A 15269-nucleotide genomic window follows, 5' to 3' on the forward strand; every position below is an offset into this window, starting at 1 on the left:
TAAGGTTTCTATCTAAACTCTGTGAGTCTAAAAGACAGGCCTGCTTTAACCTATAGAGTTTGGATGGATCTTTAAGAAAGTATGCAAACTGCGCAGACTGCATGAGAGAGATGTGTGCTGGCTTCACTCAGTTAGCCTAGAAGTTCCATTCACACACACACACACACACACACACACACACACTCACTCACACACACACTCACACACACACAGGATGAATGTCTGCCTGCTTGTCTGTTTTTAGATCTAAATCTTGCTTTTCTCTAACTTTATCCAGATGCCATGCCTGGCTGGACATGAATCATGTGACTAATGCAGAGTCTTACTCCACACATCTTCCATCTCTCGCCCTCTTCCTTCTCTCTCTCTCTCTCTCTTTCTCCTTCTGTCTTGGCTCTCCTTCTTCTACTACAGCAAAATACTGGTTTGAGTATCAGGCGGTACAGAAGCGCCAGCAGCGGCGGCTGAGTTGGCAAATAGATGGGCCGATATCAGCAGAAAAAAAATAAAATAAAAAACCCCCAGAATGAATGGGATCCAGTCCTGCAACAAATTCAGCCTAAAATAGCACACACTCGCACTGTGTGATGTCATGTTGGTAGACACTGTGTGTCTCCTTCTGTGGAGTAGTTGAGTGTTGGGATGGTTGGTGCAGGACTGATGATCTTAAGTCAAGCGCTTCCAATAAAAGTGGCTAATTTTAGAGAGCGGAAGTTTTCAATCCTGTCGGTGTTGATCTGGGAAATAGAAAAGGGGGTGCTGAGCACACCTCACCTCAGTACACCTCATGTACATGTCACCTCACCTAATGTTGACGGAACGCAAAAGATGGAACTTGGAAGTGCCTTGGAAATAAAAGCTAGTGAATGTGAACACTTTCGCTCTGGCTCTGGCACCCGGTTGTAGTTGCTGCCCACCAGAGGACCTCTGAGCAAGTGATATGAAAGCCTCCACCCAACTCAGAAAGGGTGGAGCGAATTCCAAACTCTATCTATAATAAATATCGTTTATTGCCAAGGATTTGCGTCCGTATTCAGTGGTTAAGAACCAGGGCTTTCGTGCTATGTTGCCACCTTGTCAGCTTCACTGCAGTGCTGAGAATGACCCACCACCCAAATAACACCTACTCTGTGGTGGTTCAGTGGGGTGTGGATCTAATGGACTGTGAGAGTACAAACAGGGAGGTGGTATTAATGTTATGGCTGACTGGTGTATATACTCATACACAGTGGGGTCCAAACATCTGAAACTACACTGAATTATTATATTTGTTTTTATTCGATCAGTATAAACTGACCATTGTAGAGGCTAAGCTTCTGAACTTTTACAGATTGAGACCAGTAGCTGATCATAAAGTTAAGAACTTTTAAAAACTGAGACGATCTATGAAGAATAATTACATGAATAAATCTTTTTTGAGATCTTCTTTCTTTCAATCTGCTTATCAAAGGCTTTTGCACCAACTGTGGAGTCCATGCAGCTCAAATTCACATTAACACTACCAGGAGGCCCACAATGAGTTCTACTTCTCACTGAAGTTGTTATGCTGACAATATACATTATTATAAGCAAATGTATTCAGTTCGACACAAATGCAAGAATCATTTTCACGAGTGGTCTCAGACTCTTAGGCCACACTTTATACACAAGTTATGCACCAACCTTTGTCCAAGATAAAAGAGAGAGCTCTACAGTAACTGGAAATTGCTATAGCTAACTTAAGATTACTAACTAACTAGTCAGTTATGCTACAATAAGGCATGAGAAAAAGGAGAGATGAGAAGAAAAGGAATAGGTGCATGTGTTGTGTTTCGTGCCCTGAAGTCTTCCGCTCACTGACCATTTACCCAATGCTCTCTTTAGATTTAGGCACAGCCAATCTATCTCACCACACCTACCTACTGTGGATGTTACATCTGTTCGTGATGCTTTCAACAGTTGTATAACAAGCCTTTCAAATATACATGTAAAAACAACACCTCAGGAACATCTCACCACAACCGATCAGCAGCAGATTTTCAGCAAACATGGTGTTTATGTCTGATCTAATATTATACTGTTTAGCAAGAGGCACAAAAAAACAGAGTCATTTCTGACTGAAGTGACTCGAGGTTAATGAAAATAAGTGAACATATCTCCTACAACAATCATAAATATTAAAACTGAATGCATAATTGTTTTTGCATATTTCAGGGCGCATTTTAATTTCTTCGTATTTGCTGAATTTAACATACTGTTTTTCTGCATATTATAGAACACAATTTCTATCTTTTTGCTACAATTAACATGTTTTCCTGTATATTGTAGTGTAAAATGTCTGCATATTTCCTGAATTTAACATTCATTTTTTCTGCATAATTTATTCTGAAACTAGCATATTGTTTTGCTGCATATTTCCACATTTAAACATTATCTTGTTGCTGAATGTAACATACAGTTTGTCTGCATTTTTTGTGTAAATGTTTTGCATATTTGCTAAATTTACCATTGTTTTTCTGCATATTTAAAGCAAAATTAATTTCATATTACAATTATTATTATTATTATTACAATTTCTTAAATGTAACACTGTTTTCCCACATATTTTAAGGCACAATTTCTGTCTTTTTGCTGAGTTTATCATACAGATTTTTCTGCATATTTTAGTGCACACTTTCGGCATATTTGCTGAATTTAACATTGTTTTTGTCTGCATAATTTCACATTTTTATTCTGAAACTAGCATATTGTTTTGCTGCGTATTTAGAGCCCAATTTCTATCTTTTTAATGAATTTAATATACTGATTTTCTGCATATTGTAGTGTACAATTTCTGCATATTTGCTGAATTTAACATTGTTTGTTCTGCATATTTGTTCAGCATATTTATATCTTTATTCAGAACTTAACACTTTGTTTTGCTGCATATTTAGAGCACAATTCCTATCTTGTTGCTGAATTTAACATACTGTTTTCTGCATATTTTAGTCTATAATCTCTACACAATTTAACACATTGGAAGGATAAAAACATAAAACACACAAAAGGTGGTATAAACTTTGTAGGTGGCACATTTTCATGTTTTGTACCTCTTTACAATTTTCTAAATTAAGCAATTAAAGAGTCCCTTTGTATTTCACAAGAAACAAGAAAACATGCAATTATACCAGGGGTGCTTCCAACTGTATAGTCCTTAAAACCGTTTGTATTATTCTGTATATTCCTTATTATTTTGGGCACATCAGTGTACTGACATACAAAACTGCAAATGATGTGTGCATGCATGTGTAAGTGTAACATCAGCATGAACTGTACTGTACAGCTTAAACATTCTTGACTAGCACTACTGACAAACCACCACCACTGGACACACAGACCAACAACCCACCGACACACACCACAAACACGGCACAAGCACCACCACCAGTGTAGAAATAGCGGCGAATTACCAGAATGTCCATCATGGCTCGGCGGAGGGCAGCCAACTAGTCTTATAATCCTCAACGATGTTAAAAGCCTGGACACATGCATGTCATCCCCCCGCAGGCCGCGGACCTCTCCTTCACAAACACACACATACAGACAGACACATATTAGGAGAAGCAGAAGAGTACAAGAAAACACACACAAATACAGGGGAGAAACAGAGAGAAAGAATGGCAGTACTTCATATTAGACATTGCAATGTGGTGTGTGGCAAAGAAACTGCTCATTTGATGAGTGTGGCATAAGCCTCTGTGTCTTACTGTAAAAGAGATCAGAAGGAGAATTTCACATATGCATTATTACCTTGAAAAAAGTCTAATAATCTAATTTTTATGATTAAATTCCGGCAGCTTTTATATAACATACTATTTCTAATAATCCGACTTCTAAAAATCTGATGTTAAAAATCGAGTGACTCCACCCCATCCAGACTGCGACATGGAGGAGAAGTCTGACATTGAGCAAACTGAGCAACTCGAGCAGTTTATAGGTTCGCCCATTAATTGTGATTAATCGTCACTTAATTGTGATTTTGATTTGAGGTCAAATTAGTGCCCCCAGCACTAATACTAACCACTGCATACCGGAAACACCCCGCAAGACCTGCCATTTGGGAGATGTCCCACCTGGCTCTTGTCAAAGTGGCTCAGATCCTAATGCTTGACCATTTCTCCTGCTTCCAAAACATCAACTTAATCAAGTAATCAATGTTATTCACTTGCCCATGAGTGGTTTTAAAGATATGACTGGCCAGTGTATGAACTGAACGGACTGTGTAGTGAATGACACCTTTTGAAACTTTTCTTTTTACTGCATTTTAAAGCGTAAAGGTGTGGCAGGGGAGAGCGTCTAAAGCTAAAACAGCAGTCGTGAACCAAAAATAGATTTCAATCAGGTAACGAGCAACATTTGTCACATGTTGCTTCGAAAGCAGCTTCCTTATGCCTTTGCCCACGCACTGTCTCTTGTGCCATTTGTAACAAAAAGACTACCAAAATAAAAGAGGCTAACAGCTAGATTATGAGAGCAAATGACACCCACATGCCACTCGGGAGGGACGGGAGGGCTTTTCAATCCCCCCCAAATTGGTTTACAGACATGGATGTTTTTAGCAATCCGGTGATAAACACCACCTGATAACAACATGTTGCCTATAAAGGCAAATACCCAAATCCTCTCCTGCAGATAAGTCATTATGGCGCACAGGTACTGTGGAATAACTTGCTTAGTCAGCTCTTACACAGTGCCCATGCAGCATTAATCAGGCAGATGCAAGCTGTATTACACACAACTACAACAACGCCTGCGACCGAATTCCAGCTTCTGCTCGTCCTCTTACTGTGCTGACGCTCGTTAGCAAACGCTCTACCTTACACATGGTCGGTTACCACACAGGAAGTAGCCTCCAGTGTTGCACGTACCGCTGTAGAAAGAAAAACGGATTTTCCAGGTTCAGTGACCGCAGTGACCCCTCACTGCCGGTACCGTTACCTTTCCTTATATGTCCTTTTAAATGAAATCTTCTACTTGGTCTATAAGGTAGAGATCCAACTGACATGAACCTTTTGTGATCGATTCAGAAATTCAGATAAGCAACAATATCAGTCAGTAGAATTTCAGATTTTCTATTTTCATAAAAAGTGCTTTACTGACTGATGTCACACATCTTAAACCCTAAGGAAAGGGCAGAAACTCACTACATTAAATGCTATAAACACTGCAGCACTGAGAAAGTACACTCATTGGTAAAACACACACACCCACACACACACACTTAGTTTGTCTAGTCCCTGTAGAGAAGTACTGTCAACAGAATAGGACTTTCAGGAGCAGATAAACGTGAAACTATTGGCACCATGCCTAATGCCAATGGGTATAGCCTCCCTCACCCGATAGCTACCGATAATCATTTGTTGCTTGCCTTTCTGTTAATTCATTTGTTATTACCAGAATGTTTTAGAATAATATATCATCACTGTCATGCAAAAAAACTTGTATCTCAATTCTTTACATGGTGTTAAAATGCCTACGCTAAATGGACAGACAAAAACGCCCTGGAATAAAATCAAGTTTTAATCCCAGCAAGCATTATCACTCACGTTAATATTGATCCTTCTGCTGATCCCAATAAATCAATGGATCATTAATATTAGCAGATGTTATTAGCCAAGTGATATATTGGTATATGCTCCTATACAGCACAGTAATAGGCTGAATCCAGTGTTTTTTTACTCAAAATGTTGACTCTCATTCTAATCAAACACAAAGTTTGGACTGGACTGTCTGTATGGAACGGTTTGCTCTGACCGTCCAATACTGAACAGTTTACAGTGGCAGTCTTCACTGGAGTGGAAAATGTCCAGACAACCTTTTACTCAGAAAGTCTAAATAGATCACACATATTACACTACTGACACTGTAGTGTACTGTTGTCGTTTTCCCAAAACAAAAACAATGTAAATAAGATAAGAGTGATTTTCAAACAATTCACATGTGAACCTCTATATTGTTTTGCAGGGGTTGAGAGTAATTTTCTCCTTTTTTAATTGGCATGACATTCCTTTTGTCTACATTTATGTACTGTTTTTTGGATGAGATGTAAACAGAAAAAAGTCATTTTGAGTAGTTTGATGTAAAACCGTTCACTGTAGAGACATTTCTTCACATCAGTAATGATCTGTGTCTACAACACAAATATAGCCATTTAATCTACTATCTAAAACAACTCCTGAACTTAGAAATCGTCAGAGTCTTTCTTTGTAATATTGTCTATGGTCAAATAGTGGTAAATCTGAAGAGGTTTTATTATTTCCTATCCTTAATTGAGTAAAGCCTGAGATAGACATGTCTAAGTGATTTATTTACTATTCATTGAGGTTAATTAAGATATTTTCTAGTACATAATTGGAGGCCTGCTATGTGAAAATTATTCATCATTAAATTATTATTACATATTAGCATGTTTGTTAACACCCTGTTATGCATTTTTAACTCTTAAGTATACATATTAACTCAATAAACTCACATAAAGGGCACGTCCGAAAACCATGTAAATCAAAGTGCGGACAATTATACTCTAATAACAACACATTTTTATAACAAATCAAGATCAATCATTTGCACTACTATTTCAACTAATAATGGAATTACTAATGAATTTCATACAACAAACTTCCAATTATGTACTAATAAAGGTTATAATGAATAAAGCTTATCGCATTTTTTAGACAAGAACTTAATATACCTCTAAATAAAACAAAACATACACTATGTAAAAGTTTTCATACATGAGCACGTAACTCTCCACTCTGAGTAGATACTAATAAACACATTGACACATATGTAACAAATATAATCTTTAAATAGGACCTACAACAACCCTAAAAACCAAACTGACCCAACAAACCAGCCCTCAGCGCTCTGTGAAAGTCATACATCACTTCTCTAATTTGGTATCCACGAGCGTACGGCCAACAGAGATTGACAAACTGCTGCCTACAACATCTCCAAACTTCAAAATGAAGGCGAAATTCACCACCCGGCTCACAGTGCCAGCAAACGCCACAACCAATATTTGAAATATGTACTATCATACTATCACTTCATTCACAGTGTCGATCTACGGGCACAAGCATGCCACAGAAATGGGACTTCAGCTTAGCTAAGGAAGCACACCCAGTCAAAGCTCTTTTTTTTCCTTAATAAACTGCTTGATCTTTAAAAAAGCAGTTTCAAGAAAAGCAGGAATTAAACAGCAGGCCTGATAATACTTACATTGTCCCGGTTCTACGGGAAAATGCAGCTACGCTGTTCGATTTCCAGAGCTGAAGAGTGTGTTCTATGACTGGATTAGTACCTAAAGGCACAACTGACTCTGGCATGGCCAAGATCTCCTACTTCTCCTTTAGCTGGCCGAAGAAGAGAGGAGGAAGGAGCTTTCAGCTCGAGAAAAACAAAAAAAAAAGAGGAAACGGGCAACAGACGAGAGAAGAAGGGAGAAATGGGGAAGTTGGTGAAGATGTTCTGTGGAAAAACAGAGACAGCAAAAGCCAAAACATGGCCAAGCGTGTGGCTCCGTCAAGGGGATGATCAGTAACGGGCCTTGTGACAGACTGGCCTAAAGTTAACCCTTTAAACTCTAAGGCTACGGCTTTTGGCGAATCCAGACCTTCACATGCCTCACTCTCGTGACTGCAAATCTTACACAGTCGTTTCACAACAGTCCTTAAGATTAATTACTGAATAACAGAGTTTAGGGGGTTACCTTTGAGCTGATCTACATCATGATGGAATGGCCGACCAAACACGTGAGCTCGGGGTGAAAGGATGGGGGAGATGGTGAGCGAAGAGAGAGAGAGAGAGAGAGAGAGAGAGAGAGAGAGAGAGAGAAAGAGAGGGAGATGGATATGACCACAGAATGACATGCGTGACTCATGCTTCCTCTTTAAGATCTGTTTTTTTTTTTTCTTCTTTTTACAGCGACACAAGACTAATCGCTCAGTGACTCGCACTTCAACCGTCTCCTTCAGCCTGAAGAATGAAGGCCAGAAAAAGAACTACAGTGCGGCAATAGTGCTGCAATCCACATTCAGCAAGCAAGGCATCTACATACTCCAGCACAAATGTAAGCGTGAGATTTCTGATAGGAAGGCCCACTCACGTTTCCTTTCCTCCGCTTTGCAGAAGTGGCTTCAGATACATTTAGCGTGGGATGCTAACAATGAAGGCCGAGGGAAGAAAAAAAAAAAAAAAACATTGAACACACAGCTAAATTACTCCCTGAAATGAACAATTTCTTAGAACTTCATAGTCTGCCCCTCTCTCCTGTTAACTACAGGACGCACATGGACAACAACAAGGTTCTGCAAAAGCCTCTGATGAGCAGATCAGATCCACCCGAGAGTCGTCCGAACATGAGCTTCTTCAATAGACAGTCTGACTTTAGTCCAAATGAGTTAACATGGTCAATATCATTTTAGTCCTGGTTTGAGAAAGACGAAAGACCATCCTATTCTTCATAGATTGGACACCACATATGGAATTTGGCCTCCGCCTTTAACCCATCCGATGCTCTAACTGCTGAGTCAGCACTGCACTATAAAGGAGAGATGTGCATTGGCCGGGATTTGCTTTGCGTCCATACATATTTGCAACCGAACCAAAATTAGAGGAAAAAAGGGGATGTATGATAGAAGGCTGGGCTGCAAGTACTGGCCTGCAAAAGGTGGTTGTGTCTGTGGGTCCTGTAAGCTGTAAAATCTGACGACTATACTACACTAATGACTGCTGATTCTAATGGTCACTAGCTTTTTGTAGTGTGTGGTTTAGGACACAGTCCCGCTAAACTAGAGCGTCAGACAGAAGACGTTAAAGCACAGAAACATTGGCAGGTCTGCACGGAGACTCACCAATTACGAAGTGGGGAGACGAGGACAATAAGGACTCACACTTATTGAAACAAACTGAGCAATTGCACTGGAGTCCGTTTTATCATACTGTTTTGGTCTCTGTTTTGGACTTTTTGATCCCTACTGTATTCCAGAATTACAACTGCAATCTATTTACGTTGTTTATAAAAGTGCATGTCAGTGACTACATCCTTAAAAATAGGCAATGATTTCATATAGAACCTGAACGACTAGCAAAGAAAGTGTACATGCAGAAACTGCTTTTGGCTGATTAAACTGTTCTTCATATACAAGATAAATCCCCTTGGCTGTAAAATACACTTTCCAAATGAATTCAATAAAGCACCAAAAAAAGGTCCTACTTTTGACTGTTATGAGTCAAACAATCCATTTTTTAGTAGTACATAGAAGAGTATCATTTCACCTAATTACACCTCATCCGCACTCCTTTATTCTTCTCTTTCAGCTACAGTGGACAAACTACGTTCCTCAAGTCTTTCTGAGTTCCGCAGCCTATTCGCCATAATCAGTGTCATCTAACACTCTCAGACGTTCCAATCCAGGCTATTCAAGAAACCCTCTAAAGCTGCCACTGCTGAACTGAAACCTGCTGAACTGTTGTTAACTCGGGTCCACGATAAAGAGAGCATATTCCGCTTTAGCTTGCAGTGAAACGGATGTCAAGCTGGAATATCCTGCTCGACCTGCTGTGAAATGTTGTCAGTGTGGGCAATATCGGTCAGGCTTAATGGTGGTCTGCTGACATATGCTAAAACAGCATTTCCGGTCCTTAAAATAGAAGTAAAAGTGGTTGCTTTTACTTGGACTACCAATGTTTTTGAAATGAAAGAGAGTTCTACATGTATTTATTTGCTGAAACACAGGGTTTCAGAAAGTTCCATGATGGCAGTCTACATGCTATATAACCTCTGAAGCGCTGAACTGTAAAGATAAGGGTGGCATGACTGGCACAAATTCCAGACTGACGATAGTAAAACTCACATTATGACGGTTCTGTGTTCATCTGATTTACTACAAAATACAACTGTATCCTGAACGTGCTCCTTCTTGCCCAAAATGGAAAGAATGATCCATCCTGATATAGTGGTTCCAGCACTATCAGTGAACACTATCACCTGGACATTGACACTAAAGAATTGCATGAGTAATGTTCCAACCTCCAAGCAATAACACTTCAGTTAGAATTGCTGTTATTTTTGTAAATCTAGATTCATATTTTAAAAACCCAGATTTCCAATGTGCTATCAGACTTTTTGGATCCCAGTGTATTTTAAAATTACAACTGCAGTCCATTTACTTGCTTTCTAAAACATGCAGACAATTACATCCTTAAAAAAAGAGGCTTTACCTCATGGCTTCTTTAGTAAAGGATCTCACAACTCAAAGAAACAATTAGCTTTATGGGTTCTTCAGCTTGATGGAAAACCTTTTGTAGATGCTTCTATATTGCTCCACAACGGGTCGCACCAACAGTCAAATAGACCTTCCATACAGAACCGTGCACTGATCTATTTTTTAGATATGGAATATGTATTGTAACACATATTGTTAATACACATATATGTTTGGAATTCATTTTTCTTTTGGTAGCATATAAAATTAATTTAGATTTTAATTTAAAAAGGCTTGATAAAAATATATATGAATATATGATATATATCATATATGAAGAAACTAGCAGATGGTTGTTTGAGGTGTCCATCGATATAAATATCCATTGTCTTTACTAAAGAACAATTTTTTCAGGGTGTAGTTCTGTGCACCTCAACAGGTCTCATGTCATTTGTGAGAAACTGAAATGTTAATCTGAAAAAAAGAAAATGCATTTTAGATGCTTCCAGAATTATAAACACAGCTGTAGATGATTCTAAAATAACCGGCAAGTCTCTATAACATAATGTTTACAATAAATTCATTTCCAGAATGCCTTGTGGTGGTCAAATCTGACAGAATTTCTTTCTAAATAGATCATTTTTACTTATGATTTCCTTGAAAATTGAGTAACTGAATAAGTCTTCTAGAAAAGCTATTGTTTATACTTTTGCAATGAATACTGTACTAAAATGCCATTGTTGAATGGAAAACAATAAAAAATTATTGATAGGATAATGTTCCAAAATTTTGTTTACAGTAGTGCATGCTGTATGTTGTAAAAGCCTCCTTTCAATAATTAAATGGGAAGCGTAAATGCAAGCTGGAGTCAAAATCTGCAGCATAGCCAGCAAAGCAAAGTGTTACTGTTGTGTTTCTACCGTTTCAATATTTGTATAGCAGATTTTCTTGGTTTTTAGGCTGAGGACGTCATGTCCTTTTGTTTGGGGACACCCCAATAACCTATTAGCAACCATGCTTAATTGCAGACAGTGGGGTAGAGGGGTATAAAGCCCTTCAGAATTGAGCTGTGGGGCAGTGGAAATATGTTGGATGGATGTTGCTCCATTCAATACTTTAAGGATGTGTTGGGGAGTTGGGGATGAGGTAGGGTGGTGATCATCCAACATCTTGACCTCACTAACGCTCTTGTTGCTGAATGCAATCCAGTCCTCACAGCAATACTACAGATTCTAGTAGAAAGCCTCCCCTTGACAGTGGAGACTCCAACAAAAGCAGGTATTTTAAATACCCTTGATTTTAGAAGAAACAAAGAATGAGCAGTTGTCCCAATACTTTTGGCAGCATATTAAGGCAATTTAGACTAGTGAAGCTAGTGACGCCAATGCCACTTAATTAAATAACATCTTGCATGAAGTCTAAATGTACATTTTTGAAAAAGATTTTGTCTGATTTACGACATACAGCATACTCCCCTGATGCGCTGGCCAGACAGATGATGCTAAACATGACACATTTAAGTGAAGTGGTTTTCCATTCACTGCTACTTTTGTGATCAGCTGAAACATTCGGTGCTGGCTGCAATTCATTGCATCTCTATCTACTTCCTGAAACGTGCCCAGAGGAAGTGGAAGCAATAGATTAACCTACTTATTTCAAAGGTCACAGCTTTACGTCATATTAAGCAAAACAATAGAGTTCAGAGTGTGACACTATGTTAATATCAACTCACCACTATGAGGTCATTTTGTCATAAAACCTGAACCTCAACCAGAGCTCATCTAGCACCATTCTCTATCAGTTTGTTTATTTGTCATTTTTCAGATTTTTGAATAATTTGCATCTTTTGCTCAACAGAACCCAGATAATAGATGGACCTGGGTCAAGCACGAGCCAGTTAAGGCACTTACAGGTCTGCTATAGCAAAGGCAAGTTGACTGTGTGGCCAAAGCAGGTCCAGCTGTTGTAGCCACATATAAGGTTTACCATGGCATGGCATGTAAAACATTTGTGCAGTATTTTTATTTTGGGCAACAACTGGCCAGTTGCAGCTCTGTTTCAGTATCCAGATTCGGACAGTCATCAGCAGCATTTCACAGAAATGAGTGTTATTTCAGTCAGAGTTTTGTCACTAGACCACCAGACCACTAAGGGTCTTTGGGCAAGACTCAACACTGCAATCTCCTACCCATGTAATATGATTTAAATGTAAGTCGCTCTGATGAACAGCATCAAATAAGTGTTATCTCACTGAAAAGTTTGTGTTCTATTGGATCTAAGTTTCAAATTCAAATTCAAATATGTCTATTTCCTTTGTAATTACATTTTGTATAAAACATTTTTTTTCTTCAAAATGTAAAATCAAAAAACATTTTTATATGTCTATTTTTTTAGTTTTTAGAAATCTAGCATTCACAAAATCTTTGCAAGTTTGTTGCTAACTATAAAAGAAAATTCTTAATACACTGCTGCAAGCTGTGTTAATGCATTTTGTGTTGTGCAAAATGACCTCAAACAATGCTTAATAATAAAGTGCAAAATGTTTTCTCTGCAGAACATGTTTACAATGAAACTTTTTTTCAAAATTCTAAATTTAGATTTTCTTTTCAAATTTATACATTATCCAAATGCTAGATTTTAGTTTTTTAACAACATGCAAACAGATGCATATTTTATTACGTAATGCCTCATTTGGATAATGATATGTAATTTTATGGAAAACTTTTTAAATTATTTAAAAAACTTACTCTATTGCCCTAAACACTATGTTGAAAGGTAGTTTTTAGGCATTATTGAATAAAAACATGATAAGTGTGCTTTTCAGGGTAAAATTCACTGCCACCTTTGCATGGATTTTAAAGCTTTTTGGCACCATTAACATGAAAACGCACTAGGGCTAGTGGGCAATAATTTAATCATTAAACCATCTGCATTTGAGTCACGTTCAATACTGGCACTGAAAGCAGCACTACCTCTAGAGAAAGTAGTCAATGGCCTGACAGAAACCCTGGAAAAAATCAAGTTCTATCGAAGCCGGCCAAATCCGTTATGCTGCACAGACAAAATCTTTGCAAAACGTTAGTTTAAATGTTAGCTGGTGTTGCACATATTTGTTCCTAGACCTGCCACAAGACTTTGGCATAATCCTTATTTTGCGGCCGAGTGTGGGAAACAACGTGAAATGAGCTCATTTGAATAATCGCAGTTTGACTAATCCATTATCTATTGTTTGCAGTGCTTGGATGGCTAGCTTAGCAGAAGTGCTTCTGTCTTGTGATCGGGAATGCTGCTCGAAAAAAATAAAGAAGTTCAGGGCTATGCAGGTCCATAAGGTTTGGCTCATGTGAAACTGCAATGGAAGCTGAGCTTTAGCAAATATACAGCTCTCACTTGGTAGAGCTTGATAGATTATTTATGCTCATGCATGAATTAGATGGAGCTGGACCTCACTGGCAGTTTTCAGACTTATTAGGTAGTAAAATGTCTGATTGTCTTATTGAGCAGCTAAAATGGTTAGGGATGGTTTAATAACATAATTTAGGCCCAGCGTTCTGTGATTTCTCAGTTTCTTGACTCAACCTTAACACTCCATAAATGATGCATATTCAATAGCCACATGCTGCAAAACCAAACGATTAGCAGAGCAAACAGCCTTGCAGGCTACCTACATGCATATAAAGACCCTGTTTATCTTAATTTCACTTCAGGAGATATAACACCTCAGCACAATCTGCTCTGGTTCTAGTTCTGCAATTCAGGCTAGCATGTTTGAATTCAGTCATGCGCCTAATCAACACCACAGATTAACAGTGTATCCCCCACAAAATTGGTTAATACCAAATGAAATATTAGTTAAATTCTTGCTTTAAATACTTTAAAAAGTCTGTATCACAATTTTGCAGTGCAGCTATGTGCTTAATGTATCTCGACCCAGGCCTGCTAGTCTACTGAGAGGCAGCATAACCCCCTGTGAACCCTGCACAACCCTGAAGGGCCTGAATAAAGGAATCATTTATTCAGCACTCTGCTCCAGGGGCCGGTCACATTGCTTTTCTATTTTCCCCAGTTCTGTTCATTCAGGAACTCCTGTTGAGTAATCCATAAAACAGGAGAGAGAGAGAGAGAGGGGGAGAGAGTGAAAGAGATATATGTTCTGCTGAAACAAAACCTTGTTTCTCCAAAATAGTAACTTAGTAAGAAAAAAACCTCCTTAACTTTCAATGGAAGTCGATTTAAAAAGACTGTATTCCAAACATTTATAATCATCCATTCATTACGATTTTACACACACTTTAAAATTAGGGTTGCACAGAAACAAACATTTTGACTGTAAGCATTTGTCCGAAGGCCGAATACCAAACATATTTGTTTCTGCAGGATTTGATTCTTTTTGGCACATTTGCACAATTTCATACATTAAATGTCTACAAACAGCCATTCCTGAGTCATTCTCTGTCATTCACTTCCAAACGCTTCCACACAGCTGACTGTGTAAGAGTACCTTACGCATGCTGGTTGCGATTTGATCACGTCATCAAAAACATTTCTTCATACACTATATGGACAAAAGTATTGGGACACATATTCATTCACTCTTTCTTCTGAAACCAAAGGTCCTAAAAAAAAATGTATGAGTGTATCTGCTTCTGTCGGAGCAACTGTCTCTGCTGTCTAGGAATGGCTTTCTACTAGATTGTGGAGGAGCACTGCTGTAAGGATTTGACTGCATTTGGCGACAAGAACATTTGAGAGGTCAGGATGTTGGATGATCACCACCCCACCTCATCCCCAACTTCCCAACATCCCCAAAAGTATTGGGTGGAGCACCGCCATCATTCCAGAGAACACAGTTCCACTGCTCCGCAGCTCAATACTGAGGGGCTTTATAGCCCTATAGCCCACACCTGGCATTAGTTCCTATATTTTAGTCATATTTTCATCAATGTTTCTAAGTTTTAGGCAGGTGCTGTTGAATATTACCTTATAGGCCTACTTTCAGCTGCCTTTAACTATTCCTCTGTTTTAGACATATTTCAGACAGTA

At 38.5% G+C, this 15269-nt stretch overlaps 1 protein-coding gene across 5 annotated transcripts in view; it reads right to left on the minus strand.

Moving 5' to 3' along the window:
• The window catches only part of rgs19 (regulator of G protein signaling 19), a 61698-nt gene that overhangs the window by 44470 nt on the left and 1959 nt on the right, over positions 1-15269 (minus strand). For 2 of the 5 annotated variants that reach the window (XM_072696551.1, XM_072696549.1), the window contains exon 2: positions 3429-3539. In XM_072696551.1, the coding sequence (XP_072552652.1) occupies positions 3429-3443 (15 nt within the window). In that variant the 5' untranslated portion in view covers positions 3444-3539. Of the gene's footprint in view, positions 1-3428; positions 3540-7239; positions 7306-15269 lie in introns of those variants that run through there. The other 3 variants (XM_072696550.1, XM_072696553.1, XM_072696552.1) reach the window with 3 other exon arrangements.

The sequence above is a fragment of the Salminus brasiliensis genome, chromosome 14 (genome assembly GCF_030463535.1).
Source record: "Salminus brasiliensis chromosome 14, fSalBra1.hap2, whole genome shotgun sequence".
In the NCBI taxonomy this organism is placed as follows: Eukaryota; Metazoa; Chordata; class Actinopteri; order Characiformes; family Bryconidae; genus Salminus; species Salminus brasiliensis.